Here is a 27275-nt window from a genome sequence, read left to right on the forward strand (position 1 = left end):
TGCTTTAATGCAATCTTAGTATAAGCAATTTCTGCTGCAAATATACTTTTATAATTTTTCCCAGGAGAAAAAAGTATATGCTTTGTTACATGTGTTTGAGAGTGGTAGATATTTTCTTATTAATGGAAGTTATGCCTTCATTGTTCTTACCTTTTCAAACTGAGAAAAGAAAGTAAAGTGGGTCATTTTGGGTCTAGCTGGCTGTACTCACTTTTTCTTGCAGGAGATCTTGATGAAAAGCTAGGGAAATAAAGGAGAGATGGAAGTTTCCAAGTTCAGGTTTCAGCAGTGCTGGTTGTGAGATCTCAGTATGAATTTCTGCAGCTGGATAGAGCAGATATATCAAAAGAGTTATGGTAACCTGCACTGTCTGATAAAAAACCCCAACTTTTTAAAAACTACTGAGATGCTGGAAAGAAATACCAAAATGTCTTTTAAAGAAAAGTTTCTTTAGGTAGCACAGGCAGAGTAAGGAGCCTTTGGAAAGTTCAGCAGTTGAATGGGGGTGGGAGTGGCTTTCTTCAGTGAGTGATGAAGGCACAGCCCTGCTTCATCTGCATTGCACGATGAGAATGAGCTGTAAAATGTAAGACATTATTAATAGAATAGCAAAGGCTTTCAGAGGGGAGATAGCAAAATTATTCAAGCTGTCTCTTCCAATTCCTGTGTAGGTTGGAAAAGACAGGAAACCCTTGTTGGATGCAGCTCTAATCTGGATTTCTGCCCAGCCTGGCAGAGTTAACCCTGCAGGACCTCTGCAAATAGTTCTTGTGTCCTGGGGCAGTACATGGCAGCAGCACACAAATTCTCCTTGCTGGATTGTCTCTCCTGCAAATTATATCCACCCCTGCCTGAGCTCTTGGGGCTGAGCTGAAACTGCTAATGGGGCTCAATCAGCAGGGGAATATTTTTGTCCTATTCTTGCATGTCTGTCTGCAGCTGTGCACCACATGGTTCTTCAAAATTTGCCTGCAGTCTTAATATTTCATGTTGAGACTCAGAATTCCTTTTCATGCAGACATGTAATCACACCATGTAATGCATCTTGTCTGCCACCATGTACTATTTGGTTTTAGGTGAATCTTTTGGGGTTTCTTTTTTCTCTTTTGTACACAGGCTAACTGAAGTGTTAGGTTAGTCCCAGCTGACTGGAGAGGTGGAATCTGGCTATTTTCAGTAAGTCAGTAGCTGTCCTGCTCCCAGATGTGATAAAGCACATCTTTCTCACACCTCCCTGGCTTAGAATAACACAGCATAATGTCTGTAAAAATATGGTTTGGCTGTAAATGTGCTGGAGGAGCTCTCTCTCTATCAAGCTTAAGGTAGAGATCACATTTGCAGAGTTGAAGCCCTTAGTTGCATTTCCAGTAACAAATCCAAAAAAAATGACATCCTTGAAGCAGCCTCCCTTGGAGTGTGGGGTGCAGCTCCCTTTGGAGGCTGGGGCACTGCTCAGCACCTTCAATTTGGGCAGGTGCAGGTGCCAAGTGCTTTGCTGTGAGAGGATATCCAAGGTTGGAGGAGATCTTTATATTTTTATAGCCAACAGCAGCACATGGGAGTGAAAGGCCCCACCAGTGAAATAAATAGAATATTAAAAGAAAAAGTTGAAACTGTTTGTGTCCCAGCATATTTCAAACCTCAAATAAGTGTACAATCACTTATTCAGCTCCTCAAACCTGTAGTCACGTTTTGATATGTGTACTGTGCTCCCACCTTTTGGGTAAGATTCAGTGCATAAATAACTTGCAAGACTCCTTGACACAGATCATGATCAACAGCCAGTTCTTGGGTTTTGTGGGCCACTTTTTGATTTTGACCTAACTCTAATAGACTTGTAAATGGAAGTTCACAAATAAAACTGGCACAAATTGTGACTGCTTCTTTTAGCTGCCTCTCTAAAAGTAACGAATCCAGTTAATCAATGGGATTAATTATCTGTGGAAATGACATCATTACCAGGCCAAAGCAACACCAGACTATCTACACATTTCAAGGAGAATATCTAAAGATGTAAAATTGAAATCTGCAGAAAGTACAAAATAATTAATTTCATTCACAGGGATTCTTACTGGGGACTGTGGATGCACTGTTTGAAAAAACCTGTCTTATTAAATACCAATTAGATTAGATAAAATTTTAAAAGCCTCCTACAGATAAAGTCTTCAACTTGTTAATGGACTTTTTTCCTCATAACTTCAGAATTTCAAGTATTTTCAGGACTGTCTTGCCTTTCATGCCAATGAAAAGCTGCTTGCTAGAAATTCCAGTTTCAAAGTCTCTGTGTTTGACATTCTCAAGAGAGCTATGTCACCCAGGGGGTGATTGCTGCTACAAACTGTGTGAAGTTTGAAGATATTTACAGATCAGATGTAGCCAGTTTAAATTGCAGGGAGACTGAAATGAAAGGCTCTTTAAGCTGCTGTGCTGCACCAGGCTGGGGTATGGTCTGGGCACCAAACCTGGGCCCATCTGATCCACATCATGACCAATTCCTGCCAAAGTTGATAGCAAAAGTTTTTCAGTTCAAAGCAATAAATAATGAGTAGAAAATGACCAGTCAAAGCTTCTGTAAGGGCATAGAAGAGGAATGCTGGCCTGTATGGAGACCTCTATTTTCAAATCTGAAATCTGTCACCATAAAGCCCATATAGAAGGGTTAGTGCCAGAAGCATGTTTTATTACTTAAATCTATCTTGCACAAGCAACACTGAGCAAGGAAAACCCTTTTGAGTTATATAACTCTTTGATGGGATGCCTTAAGGTCTTTCTTTTTAAGCCAGTAAATTCCAGAGCAGTAATTTAAAGACTGCACTTTTCCTTAAATCTAAAAGCATGTTCTAAATCCTGTAGCATTTAGTTTGAACACTTATCCAATAGGCCTGATCCCATATTTCCAGACTGAGTGACATCACCTGCAGGCACTCAGACTTGCATTTTGACTCACATTTTGCCTTCTATGAGGCAGCTCTCCCAGGTGGTGGCACTGGGAGTCAAAGAATGTCCCCAGCCAGACCTGAAATGGGCGAAACAGGAATCAGAGTGAAGGCTTGGGCTCCTGCAGGGGCCTGAGTGGTGGCCAGGGCTGTGCCAGCCCTTACACCTCCAGGCACAGCAGGGTCAGTGTTTTGCCCTGCTGGGAGTTGTCAGTGGCACTGATCCAACAGACTTTAACCAGACCCTGGAATTCCCACTTCATCTGAGCATCAGAGCTGGAGTGGCACTGTGCACCCATCCACAAGGGAAGGCACAAGCAACCTTTGGGTTTTGGTGTGCAGGTTTTGTTTGGTTTTGGTGGGATATCAGTGTTTTTGCTAAAGCTGTAGATGCTGGTGCTTAACAAAGGGGTCAGGTGAGGACACTTCAGTCTTCAGAGATGTTTGTGTACTTTCTTTGCAGCAGTAATTTTACTTTTAGGAGCTCCTGAATCCAGTCTTGCAGCTCTAAGTGTTCCTGGTGATGCCAAAAGATATGGGCTGCAGGCTGAGGGCAGTTAACTGTTATGTTTTCACTTAGCTGTTTCTTTGGACCATATAGTGTCTATAAAAATAAAAAGAAGCTGTTCCTTGGGAAATGAAAATAGGAAATAAGGCAGGTAAAGATTAATTCAGGGGCATTTATGGACCAAGAATGTTGTGAGCTCGTGTGGTCATACACAGAGATAGGTTTTGCTGTCAAATACAGTGAAATATTGGATAAATATTAGATTGGTAAAAAAAAATATAAATTGATGGCTACAACAAAATGTTTGGATTAAGAATACCTGAATATAATCTGCAGTAAACAGCTTCCATATGGCTGAGAGCTCACAGCATCGAAAACTATAGTAACAGGAGATATTCTTTTGTCATTTTTCAATTAGCTCTGTGCAGCTAGCAGGAAAGGCTGTCAGGCTTTTTGAGGCACAAAGCCAATTGATTGGAGCCATGAACTGAGACTCCAGAAGTGCCCAGTGCACCACTCTGAAGGTAGTGCTGTGATCCCAGGGGTATTTGACTTAGATTTGCTCATTGATGGTGAAATACAGGTTGATTAGTAGTTTGTTAGGTTTTTAGTCAGCTTTGTCAGATCACTGCTATGATAAAGTATGAATAATACAGGGTTTTAAATGAGGCAACAGCTGTAATTCAGGAGTGAAGGGTGAAAAACTCTGGAAGAATTACAGATGAATCATATTTCTACTGTGGTGATAAATTTGACATTATTATCTAAATTTCAGCTCTTTCTGTTTGTTGATTCCATTAGAAAAGTTTTCAGACCTAAATCATAACTGCAAAATAGTAGGAGATCATTCTGAGCAACATCCAGGCTGATCTGTGACTAAACAACTGTAATTGTATTGGTTAGAAAAGTGATATGAGAAGAATTCCTAATTTATGTCTGTGTGGAACACCCCCACAGGCTGATGCAATACAGTATTTGAATGATGGTCAGCAACAGTTTCCTGGTATTTCAACCTTAAATCTCATTCATTCTGGTTTTCTATTAGTTTAACTTAGAGCCTTTCTTTTCTGTAAGTAGACAGTTACTATAAAGTTGTGGAATTTTTCTTCTTCTTATGACTAATCTAAAAATTGACTCTAAATCTAGTTTTTGTCATTGTTTCCATTTTCTTTAATGGGAAGCCTTTTTAATTAGAGTTTTTCTTTTGATGTACTATCATGAACTTTTCCATGTCATCTGTGTGAGTGAGCCCACAGCACAGAATGTGAAAGCTTGGAGTAGGTCTTGTGACTTTCAAAGCACTGAAGCTTACAAACTTCTGTAAAGTGACTTAGAAGAAAGCTTTCTGCATTACCCAGAGTCATCTCCACAGTGCTGTGATTAGTGAAACCCAGTTCATCAGAATCTGAGCTGTCACCATCTGAGTCTTCTTCAGAGAAGACTCTGCAACTTCAGCATTACATCTCACAGTCTCCCAGTAAATTGTGACCTACTTAGAGCTACCTTTGGAAGAGAATCTGAGATGGAAGCTGGCCCTGGAACTCCAGTATTTTCTTCCCTTGGGCAAAAATCCTCAAGGCTAAGCATACACTGTGCTTTAAGGGTGGCAGATCACTCTGTGGGATTTATTGCTTTGTTAATGTGCTCAAGACATCATCTGTCACTGTAGGAGCTGGGAGCACTATCTAGGGTTTTCTGTTCATTGCTCTTCTCTGTCTCTCTTATTTTACAACTTTAGCTTTGGCCTGAATCCTGTGTTTGGGAGAGAATCAGTTGCCACCCAAAGTCTGATATGCTCCAAGCCTCCTGTTTCCTCTGTACCAGCAGTAATTTCCCTGCTTCTGCTCAGATCCAGGAAGCCACTTTTAGAAATTTAAAAAGTTAATCCTTTGACTTCACAGGTTCTTCTGGATGCATGGTTTAAGTTTGTCTATTTAGTGACTTTAGTTTCACCTCTGCTTGCATGACTTTGGGAAGTTGAAGAGAAAGGAAAGGTCCTTTCCTATTCCTTCCTCCCTCTAATCAGCTGCTCCTCTTGACTTTGGGTTTTCTTTTCTCCCCTTGCTTTGAACAGAGCTCTGTATCTGTAAATGGAGTCTGCCCAGGCACTGCCCCAGCCTCCACAGAGCTGCACTAAACAACCAGCCCCTTCCCTCAGTGTTAAAAATCATAAAAAAAATTGTCTCCACTTCTACTGGCAGCTCTATTTCCATTTCATCTCAGAGCACAAGACACTTGGCCATAAAATCAATAGATTTTTTATTACAGGTTTTATATTTAATAGCTAAATGCTTCCCTCTTACTGAGCATCATCTTTGCTGTGGGAGCAGGGTGGAGGCTGTGGGATGAGCCGAGCAGTCCTGCATCATTACACGCAGGATATGCTGTGGATATAAAAAGCAACAATGAATGCAGGGAAAGCATTTTCCATAGCATATCCAGGAGGCTGGGAAGAAAAGGCAGTTTTATAATTCATGTTGGGTGCCCTTGCCGCTGATTGTGAATTTAGTCTTGATCTGGGCAAATCAGTCACACTTAAAGAGTGACAAGGAAATGTAGCGCTGGTGACAGCCTGTACTGTGAATATTTCTAAGGTCTTGGCTAAGGCACACTTCTAGCCCAAAATATAGGCTCAAGGCCTTGCTATAGAGGCACTCTTGTCAGGGGCGATTGTGACAATCTAATCTTTCTTAAATTAAATGTTTTTTCTATTGAGGGAGCTGTGCAAATCCGTCACGTCCCCTCAGTTTCCAGCCATCAGCCTGTGCATTGCTCAGGGATGAATTTCCTTGGTGATGCCATGAACAGGGCTGCAGTTGCCTTCTGCATGCTGCTGTCATCCTTCAGCATCACTCTGACAGCACAGTTCACCCATTCTCATCTCATTTTTAAGCCAAATGATCCTGATCATGGTTCCTTCACAGCACCTTGATGAGGGGAGCCCTCCCTGCTGAGGTGAGACAACCCAGAGACCAGGAGGACGTGGAAGGGTGATGAGGCTCTCACCCCTTGGGCTGTCCAAGCTGTGGTGGGAATGAGCAGGGACTGAGGCCTTTCCTGAAGGATGGAGCCCAGTTCTCACTGATTTGTTAAATGCCTCCCCATGGAACTAAGGGCTCAGAGCCCCTACCAGGCTCTACAGGGCAAATGAGTGGGTGCTGCAAAGATGAACTCTACAGTCACTAAGTGATTGATTTAAAGCAACACAGCAACTCTTTATTCCAGATATTCTCCTCATAGCACCTTCAGCCAGTGTACCAAATACTGTCAATCAAAATATTTACATTATTTTCAACATTTTAATACAATTAATTCTTCAATATGTGCATATATGATAGTGAACAGATAAAATAGATTAATTTGTGCTTCTATCTTCAGCAATGTTCACCTATCAAAATACTCAGTCTCCATAATGTTCAAGAGAATAATATCACTGCTAAAATGGCAGGTGAAGCTTCAGATGCTGAAGTTGGCCCTTCTGGCACCAGTGCAAAGGAGAGACAAGGAGAGGCAAGACTCATTCTCTTCTCTATGAGAGAATGAGTCTGAAGTTTGGGAATAAGGTAGAAACCCAGCCTGAGAATTCAGTGTCTGTTTCAGGCATTAAATGTCTGCAGGTTGGGCAGATCAAACTTCATTTTGGCACTTGTTATCAGTCACTGTGGGCATTAATTCTGAGCTGCAGTCAGTTATCAGCTGGACTGGCCTCACTTTTATTGGTTCTTTGGGGAGTTGGACCCTTTCCAAACCCAGATGAGAAAGGCAAGACTGCAGTTTCTGTCCATGGCACTTCGCAGTGCTTGGCCAGTGCTGCCTCTAGGACCCAATTTCCAGCCTCTGCTCTGAGCAGGCACCAATGCTGAGCTTGGAGTTTCAATTGTAAAAACAGAACTTGGGCAAAGATGCCTCAAGTCCTTACATATCAAAAGTGGCATCCTCTGGACAATTCAGGTATGTGGCAGAAGCCACACACAGATTTTCTCTACCACAAGAAGTAATTTCCAGACTCACTATGGAAGAGCTCAAAAAACTGGTTCCAAAAAGAAGCAGTCATCTTTGACTTTGAATTTGGTGAAGCTTCAGTAGGAATTTAAAATACTGTTACAGTCTGCAGGAGATGTGATGAATTGTCATTTAGAAATGTAATTTCTGAGTTCTATTTATGGACATTCAGGAATGCTGCAGACCTGTGAGGGGGAAAAAAGGAAGATTTTGTTTGGACCATCACAAGCAGCTGCAACCAGCTTTGAGCTCAGCCATTTGGAACAAATGGAACATTCACATAAATGGGGGATAAATGCACGTACCAATAGATGAGTAACTAACTGGTCAACAAACTGTACAGTACTAGACATGACAGCTTTGCTGTGTTATTCTAGGAAATAGCTTTTTCAAAAGGAGTTTAAATAAATCTCTTTATGACGAAAGCAGTTCAAATATCAATGGTGTATAACTGGCTGTTTGATACTATGTGAAAAATACTCATTTATTATCTAGCTAGATCATTTGGTTCTTGAGCTATTTATGTTTCAGAAAAAAAATCTTAGTCTAATGGGCTGAATTCCCTTCAAAAGGGTAAATGCACTCTTCAAATGTTTTTCATGGCCTTCTGAAGCACAGAAATATGACTTCAGACTGCAGTTTTACTTAGCCTTCTACGGGGGTAAACTTTAGCAGCAACATCCTTGTATTCTTTTCTGCTCAGTCCTGTAATATTACACAGAAGCAGGAATAGATTTGGCATTTTCAAGTGCCAAAGGTTCTACTAATAATTATGAGGTCATTGTACTTGTCATGGCAGGAAAATATTTTTAATCTTCTGGAGCCTTACAGTTCTGTGGGAGATAACATCTAAGTTTTGCTAATAAGCTTCACTCATCCTTGATGAATTTATAGTGGCAAATGAGAAGATTTATGCCACAAACTTCATCTGCCCAGTGGCCATCCAGAAACTGAGACTGTATTCGCCCTAGTATTTAGTAATTTTGCTAATGTCCAGACTATGATCCACATTGCAGTTCTACTTTATGATTTTCTTAAAGTAAAATTGTTGGATTTTAAGTTGGTATGTTAAATGGAGAAAACCTGAGAAGTTTTGACCCATTTGTGTGGCTCATTATGTGAGACTGTTAGCAGAAAGGAGGGGAACACTGTTTTACTTTTCTCAAACTCCTGTAGCAATTCAGCTGTAAGGCTTAGGGGTTGCTTTCACAGAATTTGTGGCTCATGGGCTTTTCCAACTTGAAATCATTTGGTTCCAACCATTCCTTTTGCAGTTTTATTACCAGTCCTAGTGCCACTCAATGCCACGCTGAGTTAATGCAGGTACAAGTGTGAGACTTGCCAAGAGCCCATTTAGTAGTGTGCAAACCATGGGTTTGTGGAGAATGTTGACATTCTTGTTGATTTATGTTTAAAGCAAGCAGTGGATTCTGAAAGGGCATCTGTGGGCATCTGACACAGGGTCTGAGCACTACCTTGCTTGGCCAAGAGAGGTATGTAAGAAAATAAAAGCTGCTTTATGAGGCCTAATTTTCAGCAGCTGGGGAATAAACAAAAGTCTGAAAAGAAGCCCTGTGTTTGAGCGCAGGTTTACTGCTCTTATCTGGTTAATTGGGTGTTGTCATCTCTCTGAATTTAAATAGCATTGCTCCCTTCGAACATCCCATTATATTTTCTGCTGGTGCAGAGCATTTGATATTTCCTGCTGCAGGATTGGCTGCACTTGAGCAGTACTGGGTATTTATACCTTTATACATACATAGGACTTTGACGCCTTTGTGGATGAAAGGAGTCATATAAATGGTAATTTTATAGCATAATTGTCTTACTGAATATTTTTCAAAAGAATATTTAGGAGAATAGATGTAGTACATCAGGCAATTAATCATTCTAGTCAATTAAACTTCTTTGGGATTTTTTTAAGGATTAACAAGTATTTTCTGGTGTTTATAGAACATGCAATACTTCTCTCAAAAACCTACTTGAATATAAATTTTTATTCCTTACCTTGTATTGCATCAAGGTTGCATCTTCTCACTAGAAATGCCAACAAAGATATAAACTTTTTTGAGAAATTTAATGCCCTGGCTTATTTTAAAAGTAGCATGTAAAGGGTTTTATTTAGGAGATATGTATGCCATAGAATATCATATTAGAATAACAAAAATGCCTAAACTTTGGAGGAAGTTCTTCAAGTCTTTAGGTTTCTTCAGAGTCCATGACCTTTTCTTCTGCTCCCATAGGGACAGATGCCAAAGCTATTCAGAAAATCTCACTTTTGAACTCACTGGAGTAGCAAAGCTGAAATAAAACGTGTTGTATACTAGAATTTTATGTTTCTTATTATGCGCTTCATTAACTGGACGGTTTTATTTACATGAGCATTTGTCATCTCCATGTCAGATTTCTTGAAAAACAAGTTGAATTAACAGGACATGTTTAATGCAGTCCTGACAGAAAGGTTAATGAGAATTCAGAAGGCAGCAAGAAAGAAAAATAATACATCGATGAAAACTACATGGAACCAGAGTAAGTTGTAATTTGACTTGTCTTAAACAGTGGTATTTACTAACTCTGCAGTGAATGAAATTTAAAATGTGTTGAGCAATTCCCTCCTTTGGATATTCTTTTGGAAGAATATCCAGTACTCTCTGTTGGTTCATGGTGCAGAAGACGTAGAAGGTGGGTGCCCACTGGTTGAACCATTTTGCCAAAGAATATTTGAGACGAGTCTTTCAGCCTGCATGCTTGGAAGGGAAAAGGATTTCTGCATCTGCCTGTATGAGACTGCATGGGATCAAGGTCTCATGGCTGAGAATGGCAGAAGGAAAAATGGAAATGAAGGCCGGGATGATGGTCACATCCTGGTGAGAGTGGGTGCTGGTTTATGGCTGCTGCTTTCTCCCATCACTACCCTGGTTTAGCCAGCCCAGTTACTCAGAGCCCTGAGAGGGGGCACAGGACAGGGAAGCCTTTGGCTTCCTTGCACTCAACCCTGGCACCTCCAAAACCTGCACTTCTATATGGCTTATGGAAAATTCCCAGAAGTTCCCATGCCTGCCTGCAAAGCTGCAACAATTTTCCCTGAAGGGGATGATCAAAGCATAAAGCCCAAAGTTTGAGCAGCTCTTGTCCTTGAGCTGCCTGTGGCTGGTGACCTGCCCTGTGCCAGGAACGGTTCTGGGCGAGAGCGCACCCTTCGAAAGGAAGTGAGCAGTCAGTGAGGATTGCAGATACACAATTTGTTCTTTTTAGGAAAGCTACCAATCTGGATGATGGTAATCACAGGTCTGCTTTTCTAACTTGATTGGAATCACAGTTGTGACTGCCAAATCAAACAAATTGGCATGTGATGGTTGGAACTTAAAAACCCATCAATTACGTATGCTCCTGCACTAAGGACAACCTTAGGATTGCTGCTGGTGTTAGTTCCACTTGCCTGCTGTACATTTGGTGTGTAAAACCAGTATTATTTTTAAAATCCTTCTTTCTGCAGTCAAGGTCAAAACGGGAGAAAACTGTTACTTACACGGTGAGTCATCTGATACAGTGCAAGTACTGAAAGTTGTGTTCTTGACTGGAAGAGGAAAGAACATAGAGTTTATTGCACCAGCTTGCAGCTCATTATACAAGCTTAAATACAAATATCATTTGCAGTTGTTTAGTTGTTGTTCCAAGCTTTCTCCAAGCTCTATCCCTGCATTCAGTTAACCTGTAAAATTCCTTGTTTCAGTATTTCAGTGATGTGGTGCTGTGGTTCTAAAAAGAAAAAAAGGGGATTAGCTGCTCTTGGCTACCTGGCTTGTAAGGGACATGTATTTCAGGATTTTTCCCCCTAATGCATGGGCTCAGGAGGGACCAATGCCTGAGATGCTTCTGATTTGTGGTTTTAAATGGTCTCTGACCTTCCTGAGAGATGCCAGCCTTGTAGCATAGAAGGACTTTTATTTTTTTCAGTTGCAGAATTCCTATTTTGAGCTTTTTCTAGCAAACAGCTTATTTGAGCCATTTGAAACATCAAAGGAGGTGTTTCTTGGCTTGGGTGCATCTTTAATTTAAAGCAGATTTATTAAAGGCCAAAACAGGATAATACTGCAAAAGGATTAGCTGTGGGTACTTGATTTCTAAGCAAACAGACTAATTCTGCTTTCTTTGTATGGGTGTCTTTCACAGCAAGTCCATTCAGTGAGCATTGAACTAGGCCTGAGGTTTGGTTTTTCCTTTTTTTTTTTTTTAATTTCTTGTTGTTTCTATTGTGTTCTTTAGAAATCAGAAATGTTGCTGAAAGCTTTAACTTCAAAGCTTAAGCCTGCTTACTCTCCCTTGGTTGCTATGCTCCAAAAGACATCCCTAAAGCTTCTTTGGTAGTAACTGTCAAATGTTTTGTTTCAGTGCTTCTTAGCATTGGAGATTGTTTGGCTTTTGTTTTGATTACAAAATAAAAATTCTGAGAAGTCAATTAAAAAGCACCCTGGCATTCTTAGGACTTCAGTCTTGTTGCTAATCTAAAAGCAACCAGAGCAGGGGTACTACAGGATGCTGAGCATTTTATATTTGTACTTACACTTCAGGTTTGTTCTGTCTGTAATCAACACACAAAAAGTCTCTCTGAGAGCTGGAAGTTTGCTGGATACTGTGCATTTCATACATCTGTAACAAGGAATGAACACTGCTGGGGCCACATCATGGTCAGTGAAATCCGTGCAAGCCTACTGTGAACTAGTTCATCTGATAGATGTAACGGATAGGAGGGGATAACTATTCTAGAGAGCAGGAATAAACGTTCCTGTGGCTTCCTGAAATCTATTATCAGGGAACAAGGAGCTGCTTGGGAACAGAAAAACTCAGACTGGCTTTCACCTCTTGCATGCAAAGACAAAGTTTGGTTAGAAAAAGATGACACATTTGAAAACCAAGCATGCATGCTGGGAAACCTGGTGTGTCCAGTTTTGCAGAGGGACTTCAGGACTTGATGGTATGATTGGCCTATGACTGGCAGCACAAGTGAACTCCTGAGTTTGCTGCTCACTGCACCACCACGTTGTCAAACAAGCCAGGGTGTTCTTTCACTGTATCCCCAGCCTTTTCCTCCCACCACTTTCTAGAAAAAAAGTGCAGTGAGTTCCTAGAGATCCTTGCTAGTGCAGGATATATGAGCTCTGGAGCCCAGACTACAGCACTTGGTCTAACCCTTGTTCTCTCTCTCTCCTGGAAGCCCCCCAGACATTTTCCATGGATTATGAGATGTTTCCAGGTACTTACTCCTTCTCCCCAATAAGTTTATAACAATGGCCCTGGGAAGCCCAAAACTTTGTGACCACAAAATCATAGAATGATTTGGGTTGTAAGGGAATTTAAAGAGCATGGGTGGGGACAGCTGTCACTAGACCAGAGCCACATCCAACCTGGCCTCAGGTTGGAGCAAAACAACACCCAAGCTGTTACTCAGTATGTGTGGCAAGAGAAGAAATGGGCAGCATAGAACAAATTCAAGACTAATTCAACAACATTTCAAGAGGGGAAGCAGGTGTAGTAGTAACTTTTCTTTGACTTTGATTTGAAAACTTGGATACATCAGAGAGAAGGTTGAGCTTATCCTGATACTGTTTCAGGACTTATCCAGACTTTTCCTGATATTCAGTCCATACAGCCATAAGTGGTCAGAATCCCATCCCCAGTCACATCCTGTTGGGCATCAGACATCCCAAAAGTAACTGCAAATGTAGTACTAAATACTTTGTAATTACTGATTGATAGGGAGAGTCAATAGATTTTTGGGATGCTAAGATATTGCCACCATACCAAGTGCATGAGAGCCTTCAGGGAACATGCCCACCCTTTATAGTGGTCACCAGCTGCTGCTTTTGGTCCAGGTATGGACAGATGGGTATGGGAATGACTGTAGATGGAGCATTGCCTCAGCTGAAATCTGAATTGGTGTAGTCACTGGCATAGCTAAATTACTGTGTTTATAATGTGATTGCCTGGGTGGAGAGCCTGTGCTTGGGGATCTGAGTGTCTGGTGTTGCCTCCCCTCTGCCATATGCAGGTGGCTGTTTAGCTGGTAACAGGAGCAGCAGTGTGTGCACAGAGCCACAGATCGTTACCCCTTGATTATGTTCACGTTATCTGATGTGTTGTCTCCATGAGAGAAATTAAATTGCCTTTAGTAATTTGGAGCAAGTAAAAATGACAAATCATCCTTCTCATGTGATCAGTAAATGGCTGCAGAATGAGAATGAGAATGCATCTCAATTACATGGCAAGTACATTTCAAGCAGCATCGATCACTCCAAATCTCCAGTTGTTTTTCTGTGATTTTCTTTACTTTTAATCTAAGATGGCTTTGGTCTATTAAAGGGAAAAAAAATTGTAGCTTCATTCCCCTTTGAATAGTGCTATTAGCTATGAACTCTCAGCTCATGATTACGAGGCATTAGAATAGGGAATAATTTCATAGAGGCAAAAGCAATACAATATAAATCTAGAAATGAAGGAAAGCAAATGCAGTAGGAAAGGGATTTTTTAAAGTCCATGTCCTGAGATACAGCAGAGTAGTGTACTAGAAAGCACAAACTCCCATGTGCAGCTAGGAAATGCTCATCATCAGTGACCTGTCATGCAAATCCTGCAGGGAGACAGCAGAGTAGACATTAAGCAGAAAAAGCTTTTGTGACTGAATACAGAGTGCAGAATATGGGGTTGGGTGACTGTGCATCATCTCCTCAGCACCTCAACTCCTGCATTTATGCACAAGAGCCAGCTGGTACAGCCCAGAGTGTGAGGATGACCTTGGGACTCTGAAATAGTCACCAAAATCAAAGTGCCAAAGCCTTTGCATGCTGTGTAACAGGAGGAGGATGGGAGCAGAGCAGGGTGGTTTGCAGATCTAAGCCAGGCTGGTGCTTTGTGTTAAATCTCCGTGAGAAGGGAGGATGGGTGTCTTTATTTATATAAGGGACAGAAGTGCCTTGTCTTCATTTCCCACTTTACTCATGGTGGTCTCATCAGCCAGTGAAGGAAAAGTTGAAATCAACATTGCACAAATGCTTCAACTTATGAATTGATTCTTCTGTGTCAAGTTCCAGCTCTGTTTGGTCTGTACTTCTCCAATAAGGACCCAAATTTCTTACAAGGTGATAGACCAACTGAGATATTCCCACACACACCCCTTGACCTAGATGTTTCCAGAACCGGCATCTAAATTGTAAAAACAAGTTCAATTTCTTTATGATGCAGTAGATTTTGGTGCCTGGAACTATTTTCTTGCTTGATCACAGAATAGGAAACCATTTGTTTTCATTGTCACATTGCATTAATAAATGGTTAAATGGTCCCTTGAATGTCCTTCACCTCCACATAGTGTTGTGGCCTTGAATGCCATATTATCCAGCTCATGCCATCAACTGCATTTTTTAGAATTTCCTGCTTCACATTGAGCTGATTGCCACTTGTTTCTTGGGGCAATGTGCCCTGTATTAAAACAGAATTTTGTGCTTCAGTGGTCTGTCCAGAAGTCCCCAAATTAGCTGATTCTTCTCTGGCTGTAAGGGCAGTTTGCAGCAACACAAGTACAGGATCATTTGCTTAGTTTGCTGCCCTGCCAGTCAAACACTGAGATGGTTCATCATGTCTGCAAGCAGTCATCCTACTATGTCTTTAGCCATCAGTCACATTGGAAAACTGTTCTTTTTTCTTTTTTTAAAGAAGTCTTTAATATTTACCTTATGATTTTTTTTATATTTATTTATTTATGAAGTCATGAACTCTGCTTAGGAGCAGAGCTGACCCTCTATGGAGCAATCAAGCTCTATGTTTTCTAAAGTCACTCTGTCTTTAGCTGATGAAAAGAAGGAGCTCCTTCTGTTCTCCTGAGAAGCTGAAGGCTATTTTTAGAGAGGTGTGTAAAGTTCTAATTGTAATGCAAAGCCACAAAATATGCAATTATTGCCATCCCGAATTGCGTGATTGCTGCCAAATGCAACTCAGCTTGTTCTTTTCTGAAGCCCAAGAATCAATTGTTTCTTCTTGGAAGATGAACCTTCTGACTTTCCTGTTACTCTAAAGGTGGTACTTTGTGGTTTAAGCACTATTATGCTGTAATAGTGAAAAACATGTCACTTTCTGATTGTATATGGCTGGGATCTAACAAAAAAAAGCAGCTAAAAATTTTAATAGTTAAAAAAATTGTTTCATTTTAAAATCTTAAACCTGGCAATTCTAATCTTAAGGACCTGAGCCATGTGCTTGGAGCAGTTGCTGATGTAACTGCCTGACTTACCCTAATATTTAAAGGTTGCTGGGGTCTCATGCTTTCCTTCTGTTCCCTGGTAATTTTCCTCAGAGGGCAAAGTCCTGCAGCTGTCCCTCATTACAGCTTCAGGATGGCAGAGAGCAGAGCTGTGCAGGGTGCACCAATTTCTGCTCCTTGGAGCTTTGCTGTGTGAGACCTTTTGGTGCTACTGCATTTGGCTGCATAAACCTGTTCAGCCCCTTTAATATCAGTGGCTTGGGACCTGGGTCTCTCTCTTCTTGACCCTCCACCTGGATGCTGTTCTCTTTTTCTAGCAGATTATGAACCACCAGCCTGTCAGCTACTTGTGCAGTGAGAGACATTCTCAAATATTTGTTGTTTACCTGAGATATAACAAGGTCCTTCATGCCACTCCTTGCAGAGAGGGGAATTTCTGAGCCTATCAGCAATAACATCTGCTTCAAAGCTAGAGCTAGCACACATTTTTAAAAGCCTTTAATATGTATTTACACAATAGATTGGTTGTGTTAATTAGAGTTTATTCCACCACTAGTATGTATGCATAACTCCCATCAATATCAACACCAACTATGTATTCTCATAAGGAGAGCATAGCTCCTAATTAGAGCTCCAGGATTTTAAGATATCTTTGTACAGCTTTTATTGCAAAGATCAAGTGTGCTCACCTGGTAGCTATTGTAAGAGGGAAAAATGGTGTGGTTTTATTATAGTTATTTTTCCCTCAGCCTCCCTTTAATTTTTGTTGCAATAGCACAGGCCAATCCTATCCTGGACTAATGCCTGTGCAGGGCAGGAGGGCTGGAAGTGGGGAGCTGTGCTCTGTGAGCAGAAGGATGCCCAGAGAAATGAGATGACTGCAGCAGCCACCAAGTGTTGGTCTGGCCATGGAATAGCCACTAATGCCAGCAGGCAGCCTGCCCAAGTGGCCAGTCCTGGGGACAGAGCTTGGCCCATATTTTCAGTGCCCCCCTGAGCTGCTGTGTCCCAGGGCAGCCCCTCTCCTTCCCAGCAGCCAGGTCAGGGGAGCTCTGGTTTGCAGAGCAGCAAAAAGGCAGCAGAACCCAGGGCAGGGAGGGGAAGTGCTCAGGGACCGCACAGCCCTGCCCTCAGCCCAGAATCTGAGACTCACCTCCAGACTTCACATTAGTGTCTGGTTTTTTAATGAACATGAATTCATGTGGTTGACTGCTGTCTCTCAATCCTTATTTCAGGATTTCAGGTTTTACAGAGCCTGAAATTTTGGAGAATTCCTATTAAAACCTAATGTATATGTTCAGCAATGGGAGTGCACCATCTGACATTTCTTTTGGGATTTGTAGAAGAGATACTGAGCCTTTTTTTACTGTGACAAGTTTTTTTTAAAAAAACACTATTGATCTGAGTGTGTTCCAAATACTGTATTTTGTTTTCCATCTGATGAAAACTGGAAGGAGAGGCTTATAAAGAAAATGGTGATAAGAGTCCCAGCTAAGGAAGAAATGGCAAGCACAGCTCTAAAGCTTGTAAACAAACAACCCCTCTCAAAGGGGTGTCTGAATTCCAATGGATTCTAATTATCTGCTAAGACAGATAGGTAGGGAACAGTACTGATATCAAGAAACTCTGGACTAAAAATATATACATGCTATAATTTTAGGAAATTTTAGCTTCTGCCTGTGGCAGCCACTGGGTAAAAGATAAGGTAGAAAATAATGAGCTTTTGTTATTTGTATGTGTAGTTTCGAAGAGACATATTGTGAATGAACAAAAGATGCACCATAAAACAAACACTGCACTGAAATCATTCTTGGTGAAAATGTAAAAAGCTGTAGGGTGCTAAAAACGCAGTGTCTTCCAGGCAGGAGCACTGTTCAACAACAGGCTTAGAGACACTGCCATTAATATGATGTAATATCTCAGGAGTTTAATGCTTAATTAGGATACTATAAAATTTAACCTCCTGTTTCAGTGCTCACTCTTTCTCAAATGAGATTTCATGTTTATCTTTGTCATGTAAATTGTCTGCTAATTCCTACATACCCTCCTGTTTAATTCACATTGAATTAACGATAGAAGCAGCAGAAGTTTGGAACCTGGCACTTTCTCCTGTGTTAGCATGACTACAAAAAAATTTTCAGTTATTGATTATTTGCTTGTGATCAATCACACAGGATGTCCCAGGGCCCCTGGGGCATCTGCAGTTGCATCTCATTTACTCTGCTTTGCCACAGAAAGGTGCCATCAGGGCAGGATGTGCTGCTGTACCTGGCTGTGTTTTAAGCAAATCCATGAGTTGCTTGTGTCAGGATGCAAAGCTCTTCACAGCATTAATGCACTGGGCTGCACCAAGCTGTCCATGAACACATTCAGTAGTCAAATACACACCCTTGCAGAAAAGATCACAGTAACTTATTCCACAGGATTACCTACTTGAACATTAGATCAAAACCTGACTGCCAGAAGTTGAAAGCCAGAATAAAGGCAGAGATACACTGTTTTATTATATCATTAAAGAAAAAAAAAATCTAGATTCTCCTCTAGCAGGGGCTGGAGGCTGGAGACTAACAGACAAGAATAAAATAGCTAGGAATAAATTTTATGTAGCTATTTTCTTTCTCCCTCAAATGTGAATGCTTATGCAAAACACATTGCTGTAGATTCACTGACAATAAAGAGGGAATCATTATACGAGTAGTGGATTCTCAGGGGAACACTTTAACCAAAACACACTCTGCAGTAATTTCCCACATCTTAGTTGAATAAATTAATTTATGAATTTTCCATGAATATGTTCAACCATTTCTCCCCTCATATACTTTATTGATCTCCATATACATTTAGCAACAAATAACAGAGCTGCTTTTCCATTTGCAGTAAAATAGTTTAGAGATGTTTATGTGGGCCTTGGGGTTCAGAGTAAACAAATGCAGTTCACACACCAGGGAGGCTGCAGAAAAATACAAAGCTTGCACAACCCAGGGAGCTCTACTAGAGCAGCTCAGCAGAGAGTTGAGGCATATCCAATCATATCAGTGGCAAAATGAGTCCCCTGAAATGGGAGGGACTGGCCCCAAACTGTGGGGCTGCTCCCATGGAGTCCTGTGCACAATCACTGCAAGGAGCTTTGAGACTCATGTCTGCAAAATGTATAATGTCCCTTTGGTGTGAAAGACAGAGAGTTTTTCCAAGCACTGTGTATCATCTTATTGTCCATGGTCTGGAGAAAGCCAGCAGGCTCCTTATATGCTGTAGATCCAGTGGCAGAGTAATCTAAAAAGTCATTATTGCTCCACAAGACATCCTCTGTGGCCACTCTGCCTCTGAATATCACTTAGTGAAGCTTAGGCAAAATCATTAAATCCAAAGTTGAGCTACTTGTGTAGGTTGTTACAGTGAGTAAGCACACCATCACATGCCAAGAAGAGATCTCCATGTTTTCCTCTAGGTAAGGAATAAAGAGCTACATACAGTGATTAGGTGTTGAAAAGTAGTTAGTATTATCCTAATTTAATATTTAAAATGATGGAATTCTTTGATCTTCATCCCCCAACACCAAACCTGCCAAACAAGCACGGTGGGAATATAATGTGGTTAATCATGGCTGTAATCTTACTCACATGTGGGTAATGACTGCAGCATTGTGATCTTCAAGCTGGGCTCTCCTCCTTGCCCTCAGATACTACAAATCATTTAAGCAGTTTCTTTTTTTGGTTTGTGTTTAGCTTTTTGGGTGTCAGTTTTATCAGTTGCCTGGAAAGCTGAGGAAAAACTTGCCTTGATGTTTCTAAGTATAAAGTTCTTACTTTCTTAACTGCACAGGCTTGAAATAGGCTGGTGCCATCTTAAAGGTTGGCATTTGAAGTATAATTGCTAATGCTTAGATACATAATTTACATTTATTATGCATAATAAAATATGTAAGTAATTGATGTTCTGTAAGGGATTAAATGATCAACTCCAGCTGCAGGAAGAAGATTTATGCCTGTGTTCTCAATAACACATTGACTATCAAAATATGCTGCAGAAAGTCATTGCCTTCAGGACTGCACTCAGTGTTGTCCTTTCTCCTATTCTTCTTTCCTTCTGATGTGCTCTCTCTTGTCTTTGTGCTCTGAGCAAAGTGTATTTATGGAGCAAATAGTTGAAAAATAAGTACATATATTCCCTTCAGTCTTGGGGCAAATTGGTGTAAAGTACAAGCAAGCTTGTAAAGTACACTTGCAAGCTTGTGTGTGGCCCTGCATTTTCTAAATGAGAAGGGCAGGACATCACAGAGAGCACAGAATTACCCTGATGCATTGAAGCTGAGGATGGTGGGGGGATAATGTCAACAGAATGGGATGTAGGCACAGCATAATGGTCCCCTACTGCTAGATTAAAGCTTGGCCACGATGAGCCCTTCTAACAAAAACAAATGCAGGCAAAGCCAAGGTATTTGCAGTACTTTCAAAGCAGGAGGTGTTTATCTTGTATCAACATCCATTCTCTTGGCTGCCCCTGTACCAGAATTGCAGGGCATGATGCTCTGGGTTTCAGCAGTGACTGCTGCCCAGTGAGCTCCAGTTGCCCACTGCATCCTCCATGGTAACACCATGGGCCAGGCTCTGTGTCCTTCAGCTGTGTCAAAACACGTCATGTCCCACTGTGTAAACATGTTGGCCTGCTTTTAAATGAATCATAATCTTCAATAAAACTCAGATCAAAGGGATTTTGCAGCCCTGGATTCCCATTTTCCTTGGCAGGGGGCAATCCCTGCAGGGAGGAGCTCCAGCCTGGGCACCACAGGCAGCACTCCCCTGTGTATCAAAAGCCCTTGGATTCTGGTGTTCTAAAAGCAGGGCTTGAAGAGGACAAAAAATGGACCTGAATTTGGTTCACTAGGCATCAAGCCAAAGGGAACATTTGTGTTTCTGTGCTGTTTTCTTTCACTTCATTTTATTACTTCATTAGTCCAGTGTCCAGCCACTGGTGCTGCTGGGTGCAGAATGGGGAAATACCCATGGGGCAGTCACTGAAGAGAGGGCAACTACACAGGCACAAAGCTCTTAGAGGAAAGTCAGAACTAAAATGTAGGTAATGCAAACAACGAAGGCTAGGAATAGTCAGTGTTATCTTATAAAAGTATTTGCAGTAGAGACTGAACTTTTGCAGCCTATCCGATGTAATTAATAATAACACAATTTCTCATTTAACCAACAGCTGCTATTTTATATCTTGTCCTAAATAGTATTCTTGCTTTTTTTATGCTTCTAGTGCAAGATGGAGTTCCATGCCTGTACTTCTGGCAAAACCATCACAGCTCGATGTGAAGGGCCCTGCCCCTGCCTGCCAGGACCTGAAAGTTTAAAACACAAGACAGAGAAAACTGGTGAGTTGAACTGTTAATGAAATCATGGCAGATGATTTGGCTCCTGCTATGTTCTTATAAAAATGTAAGAAAGACTTTTCTTAACTGGCATCTTTTCTATGTAAGGCATTCTGGGAAAGAGGTATGGTACAACGAATCATTTTCTAAGCAGGTAGTGCTTTCAAACACCTTAATTGCTGCAAAGATAACTCCTGCTTGAGAGAGTATCATAGGAAAACTAAATTCTGGCTAATGAACTGAAATATTTTAAATGAAAATATTTCAAATGGAAATATTGTAAAAGAAAGTAGAAAAGAAAACATACTTCAGGCCTCATTTTACTTTCTAGAACAAGTGTTACTCCAGCCTACAGTTTGAAAATTCAGGTTTAGTATCATTTTTTGAAAATTGCAGACATTTTTCTGCACAGCTCTCAAACTTTGACCAAGTATTGTAGATGGCAGTGTTCTCAAATCAATATATAACTGTACTATCGCTTTGTGTGGCTTGAGTCTTTTGGTTACAGAATGCCCACTGATAAATTGCCTTATTCATATTTTCTATTTCTTGTAGTCCTTATCAGGCTACAAGAAATATTTCTTTTTCTCTGCCCTTTCTATTTCTTTGCCCTTATCAGAAAGAGTATCAGATTAATAAATCTTCAGTGACATTTCAAGCTTACAATTTCATTCACACAAGAGAAAAAAGATTCTAATAACCCTTATCTTGATAAATGCAATTTGACAGGGTATATGTATTCTGAAACCCAGGCTTTTGTTTTGCCTGACTCAAACTTTAACTCCAGCCAACAAAGCATTAATTTAATGAATTGGGTGATCTGCAGAGCAACTTTCCTGAGGGCTTTTCAAGAGGCCAAACTTGAACTAGCAATTCTCCTGCCATTGCCCTGGTGACAAGGATGATATTATTATTATTATTATTATTATTATTATTATTATTATTATTATTATTATTATTATTATTATTATTATTATTATTATTATTATTATTAATGTTGGTTATGTGGTATTTTAGTGCTTTCTCAAGTGTTCATACAAAATTATTTTATTTTCTCATATGCTACAATAATATCATTAATATTGCTGAATTAGCCTAAAAATCAGTAGTTTGATTTCTCACATAAAACTCTGAAAAAACTCTGCAGACCATTGGGATTAATTTTTGCTCCTTATTTAGTAGCCAGGTTTGTGAAGTGTAATCTTAAGTAGAAAATGATTGAGAGCTAAACCTCATGCCTTATACAGACATGCCAATGGAAAAATACTAAGGAGAATAACTGCAAGTGCTTCCAGCAAAATGGAAATGCAGCTCTTCAAGCTCACATATCAACATTTTTATGCCTATTACACAACAAGGTTAAACATATGTGGTTGTGATCTTCCAGTTTGAAGAAAGTTTGCATTAATCTTTACACATTCATTCAACCATATTCAAATATTATTCCATGATAAATTACTTTCAGAAATTAAAAATTTAAAGGAACATTTAATTTCCAAAGTAGTGTAATTCTAAATGTCATGACCTTTTTTTAAACGCTTGTGAATAAAATTGGCAGCAGCATCAAAGGAAGGCAATCTCAGTGTATGTGCTCAGAGGTAACAATGGACTGTGGTGGTGTCTGAGTCTTATTCCTTCCTCCTCCCTGAGCTCCTCTGAAAACATCCCAGCTTGGAGGATGAAAATGAAGACTAATAATCGTCTTAAAAATTGGAATTCCTTTTGCAATGCTAACTGCTGCTATGGAGACATTAATAAAATAGCACGAATGCAAGCAAAAGAAAACTACACCAGAATTATTACCTTTAATGGCAAGTAACAACAATAAAATCTTTCTACCATAAAGTTAAATCTTTGAGGAGATGGCAGGATCATGTTCTTCATTTTCTTAAATGGAATTTTGAATCAGTGTCTGAGAGGTAGAAAACAGGTCTCTTTGAAGATACTAATGGAAGATTTTGCAAAAGAAGACAAACCCTAATGCTTTTACTTTTTGCTGTTTTAAGCCCATTTAGATTCCTTTGATTTATCCAAACACTTGATATGCTTCATAATTCACAGCAGTATCCCAGCTTTACAATATGCTTCTATGATAGCTGCTGATTTTCAACTTGGCTACCCAGAGACAGAGGTTGAGCTGTAAACTGCCCTGAGGTTAGCTGCCCTTCCAGAGTGTGTATGCCCTTTGATTTAGTACTATAAAATGAATAAGGCTATAATTGCAACAAAAGAAAAGGACTAGAAACTGTGTCTCAGTGACAGAAATTATTTAAGGCACAGAACCTTGTCTGCTGGTGGTTCTCAGGTACCTCTTTGCAATAGTAAGTTGAGGCCTCATCAAGCAGAACTTATTTTTAGACCAAATGAAGCTTCCAAAAATCCCACCCTAAATAAGTTCAGATAAGAAACAAACTGTTTCAGTTCTTCAGAAGCTCCTGGCAAGTGGAGAGGTTTTGCCTTGAATGTGCTGTTCATTCTATCAAAACACCGACGCAGTGCAATGGCTGGGCTGTCTCTTGGCAGGTGTGAATTTGTGGTTGCAATAATGTGGTTCTGTCAGCTTCCCCCGTTGCTCTGTGACTGCTGTTTGCTCTGTGTTAGTGCAGAAGGTGCTCAGGCAGGGTGGTAAATGTTTAACAGTCTGTCAGGGCTCTTTCTGACCATACCCTTTCTGTGCTTTCAAAGTGCTGTACTCCCAGCACACCAGACTTCATTTGTTGCCATCAGGGTTGCAGAGCCACTGGAGCATGAGTGGATGCAGTAATTCAAAGTAGGTTTATCCCTGTCTGTGCATTGTGTGCTTTTGACCTTGCAGAAATGCCCAAGGCAACTTCTGAGGAAATTTTATTATCTTGATAAGGGGAATATAAGGTCAATAGGCAGAAGGAAATATATTCAAATATGCCATGTGTTGTTTAAATTTCTAAGGAGAATCAAGGGAACATTTTTAAGTTGCAGAATAGGTCTTGGCAAGCTTGATCAAGAATCTACATTGTTTAGGGTATGAGTTGTAGCATTTAACTACCAGCACTATTGGGTGTGATGGATGAGAAGGTCTAATGTTCCTTTCCTATATAAAAAGAACACTCCGTGCATGAAATACATTGGAAGAAACAACAGTCTTGTTTCCCAAATGAGTTGTATCACTTCTTGTGTCTGAATGACTGATAACTAAAAGAATTTAAAGTCTTGAAATCCACTTTCAGCAAATATTTCAGCTTCAAATTGCTGTTCACAGATTTTCATCACTGCAGAGTACATAATTTTAAAGTTTATGAAGATGAAGTGTGAGTCATGAACATGGTTGATTTGAAATTGGTGCAGATTTGTCAGGAAATGTTTCCTTTTGTGGCTTTAGTTTTGAAAAAAGGCTCTTTCTGACACTGAAGTTCCAGGTAGATTTCCAAGTTACTTACCTGGATCTCAGACTTTGGGAATGATAAAAGAAAAACATTCCAAAATTAAGGTTTCAAAGCTTTAGTATATCTCATGAAAACCAGGTGGGTTTTTTCCTCTGGACTTCATCAATAAATAATAGGTTTGTTAGCTCTAAACTATGCAGGATCTGATATTTTTGCCCCAAAATTTTCTGTCTGAATACTGCAATTCAATTTTTTTATTTGTTACACGATGAATTTAACTTAAGTAAATCTGAGTTATGTAGTTTCTGTAAATAATAATTGCAATTACCAATACAATTTTCCTCGCTTACAAGCCTTCACACAAGCAGATCAGTCTTTATGCCAAAAGCATCCCCAAAGCATGAAATATTCACTTTTTTTCACTTCTGCAAGATACTGTTTGGGAGTAGTGAAGTAAGTGACTGCACCCAATTAATATTTGATTAAAGAAAGTCAGGAAGCAGGCAAGGACAGATACCTCTGCTCCCCATGGATGGCTCTTGGTGTCACCCACTCCTCTTGGAAGCAAAAGCCAATAGCTCCAAGACTGAGCCAGCAAAATCAAACTCTTGCAAGCATCAGAAGAAAGAGCAAAGCAGTGGTGGCTGAGGGCTGTTCTGCTGCTTGACCTCACATGAATCCTCCTTTTGTGCACTGGACAAAAGCAAGAGCTGATGGGGGAAAGGCCAGATATAGAATTATTGTAGTGTTTTTTCCCATTCCCAAATACAATGATTGTGACTGTATAATTGGACAACACATAATGTGAATTGCAAACTTAATCATTGAATAACCAAGTCTAAATTTCTCTTGCACCAGTATATGAGCACCATATTTTAGCATGTAGGTGCAAACAGCCAAAATGGTAGGGTTTAAGAGCTCAAAGCTCTGCTAAGGAGGAATGCAGAGAGATTTCAAACATCAAATCTAAAATCACTTTTCAACTTGAGCAAATACTATTGGATTTTTCACCACCATTCAATATTCCCATACTGATGTTCTGAATTATATGTACAAAGCATTCATACAATGGAAATTAAAAGCAAATTTTCAGGTTGCTCTGTTTTCCATCATGATTGTGTCCTAAAGGAAAATCAGCCAAAAAAACTTGATTAGGCCTGAGAGTAAATTTAGGTTTGGATCTGTAATACCCTAAATGCTTTTTTTACCAAGGAATAGGAATTAAAATATTTTTTGTGCTCTCAGCAGTTATGCCCAGAAAGCACCCAGGTGCCTGTGTGAAGGCTGCTTTGACGTGAACTTGAAAAGGAGACAGAAGTGTCCCCTGTAGAAATGCTGTGGTTTGATCTGGCTCTGAGGGTTTGGAACTTGGCACAAAAGCATTGATTGCAGCAGGCCCCAGACAGATAAGAAGTTAGGGATGATACCATCCATTGACTAGCTGTCACTTTTTGCATGATCTTCTATGGATTTGATCAAATTATAGCAGGCTCCAAAATACAGCAGCCAACATCTGCTTTAGAGGCAGCACTGACAGAAGGGAGGAGCAGGCAGCACTTTGCTGCTCTCAGGTGCTTGCTGAGAGGATGCTGAGTGCAGCAGCAACATCCCTGTCAGCAGGATTTGCCCTTTTGGTAAATGCATCTCTTTAACAGGCTATCCTGGCAAGAGAATCACGTTGAGCCAAAATTCCTGACATAATTTTCAAGGCTGAACCAGGACATGAGACATAATTCCTCATCATTGCTAAATAAGGGCTAATCCCAGATGGCAGCAGGAGACAGGAACTGCATAAAAATAACTGTGTTGTGGTGTAATTGTATTAAAAACAGTAGGGTATTCTTTTCAATCCTTTTGAAATCTTTGCAGAGAGAACTTTTAAGGCTGTGTTAAATCCCTGGCATCTCTCTGAGGCTGAGTCAAGTCTTATGTTTTCTCAAGCATTTACAGCAGTTCATTTACCCAGGCTTAGCAGTAAATACAGGTTTCAGCCCTTCCCCTGGAGTGGTCACCTGCTAAAATAGAAATAATACTGAAAAAATTGATTTTGTGGGTCTCACCCATGTAACCAGTAGCTGTGGATTGCTCAGTTCCACATTAAATTTGATACAGAACCCAAACCTAAATGGGCCACAGGTCCCAAGGGCAGTGTAGGCATCACCTGGATCACTGACCCTGCTGACAACTTCCCACCTGGACACACAAAGGACACAGTGTCCCAAAGGATACTGGGATGCATAAAAGCACAAAACCAAAGAGAGCACACTGAGACAGTTCAATGGTTGTTAGTTTCATAAACAGCATTTAAAAAAAAAAAAAGTTTAAATGGCTATTGATTTCCTTTTCTGGCATAAATAAAAGGTTAGAAAATGACAGACATAGTAAACACTTTGTGTCAGCAAGTAACAGTAATTTTCAGACAAGAAGTAATTTGATTTTGGATTGCCAACAAAAAACTATTGAAGTGGCACACTGTGTTAATAGAAACACCATCTAGTAACAGCAGGTGTTTGTGTGCTGATAATGATAATTAGAGCACTAAAATTTCTCTCATCATAAACAAAATCAAATAAATAAGACTGGTTCCATATAGCTTTTTCTCATGGATATTGATTTATGCATTGTTGGGAATATTTCCCTAACATTTATTCCAAGAAGAAGTTTGGAAAATCTCTGGAAACCTGACAATGAAATAAATTATAGTGCATGTCATTGTGGTGTTAAAGGTAAAACATCCCAGCGTGAAGGGAAAAAAAGCCTCAAACCTTTTCAGTAAAACAAAGGGGAAAATAAGACTTTTGATGTTTCAAATACATCTTTTTCCAGTTTTTGGGTTGTTTGAGTTTTT

The 27275-nt window shown here is 40.2% G+C and overlaps 1 protein-coding gene across 1 annotated transcript in view; it reads left to right on the plus strand.

Annotated features, from left to right (window-relative positions):
• Positions 1 to 27275, plus strand: part of SPOCK1 (SPARC (osteonectin), cwcv and kazal like domains proteoglycan 1) — a 269773-nt gene that overhangs the window by 190838 nt on the left and 51660 nt on the right. Inside the window, exon 6 of the mRNA XM_054516394.1 lies at positions 20954 to 21068. Within this exon, the coding sequence (XP_054372369.1) occupies positions 20954 to 21068 (115 nt within the window). The remainder of the gene's footprint in view (positions 1 to 20953; positions 21069 to 27275) is intronic.

Source organism: Molothrus ater, chromosome 15, assembly GCF_012460135.2.
Source record: "Molothrus ater isolate BHLD 08-10-18 breed brown headed cowbird chromosome 15, BPBGC_Mater_1.1, whole genome shotgun sequence".
Classification (NCBI taxonomy): domain Eukaryota; kingdom Metazoa; phylum Chordata; class Aves; order Passeriformes; family Icteridae; genus Molothrus; species Molothrus ater.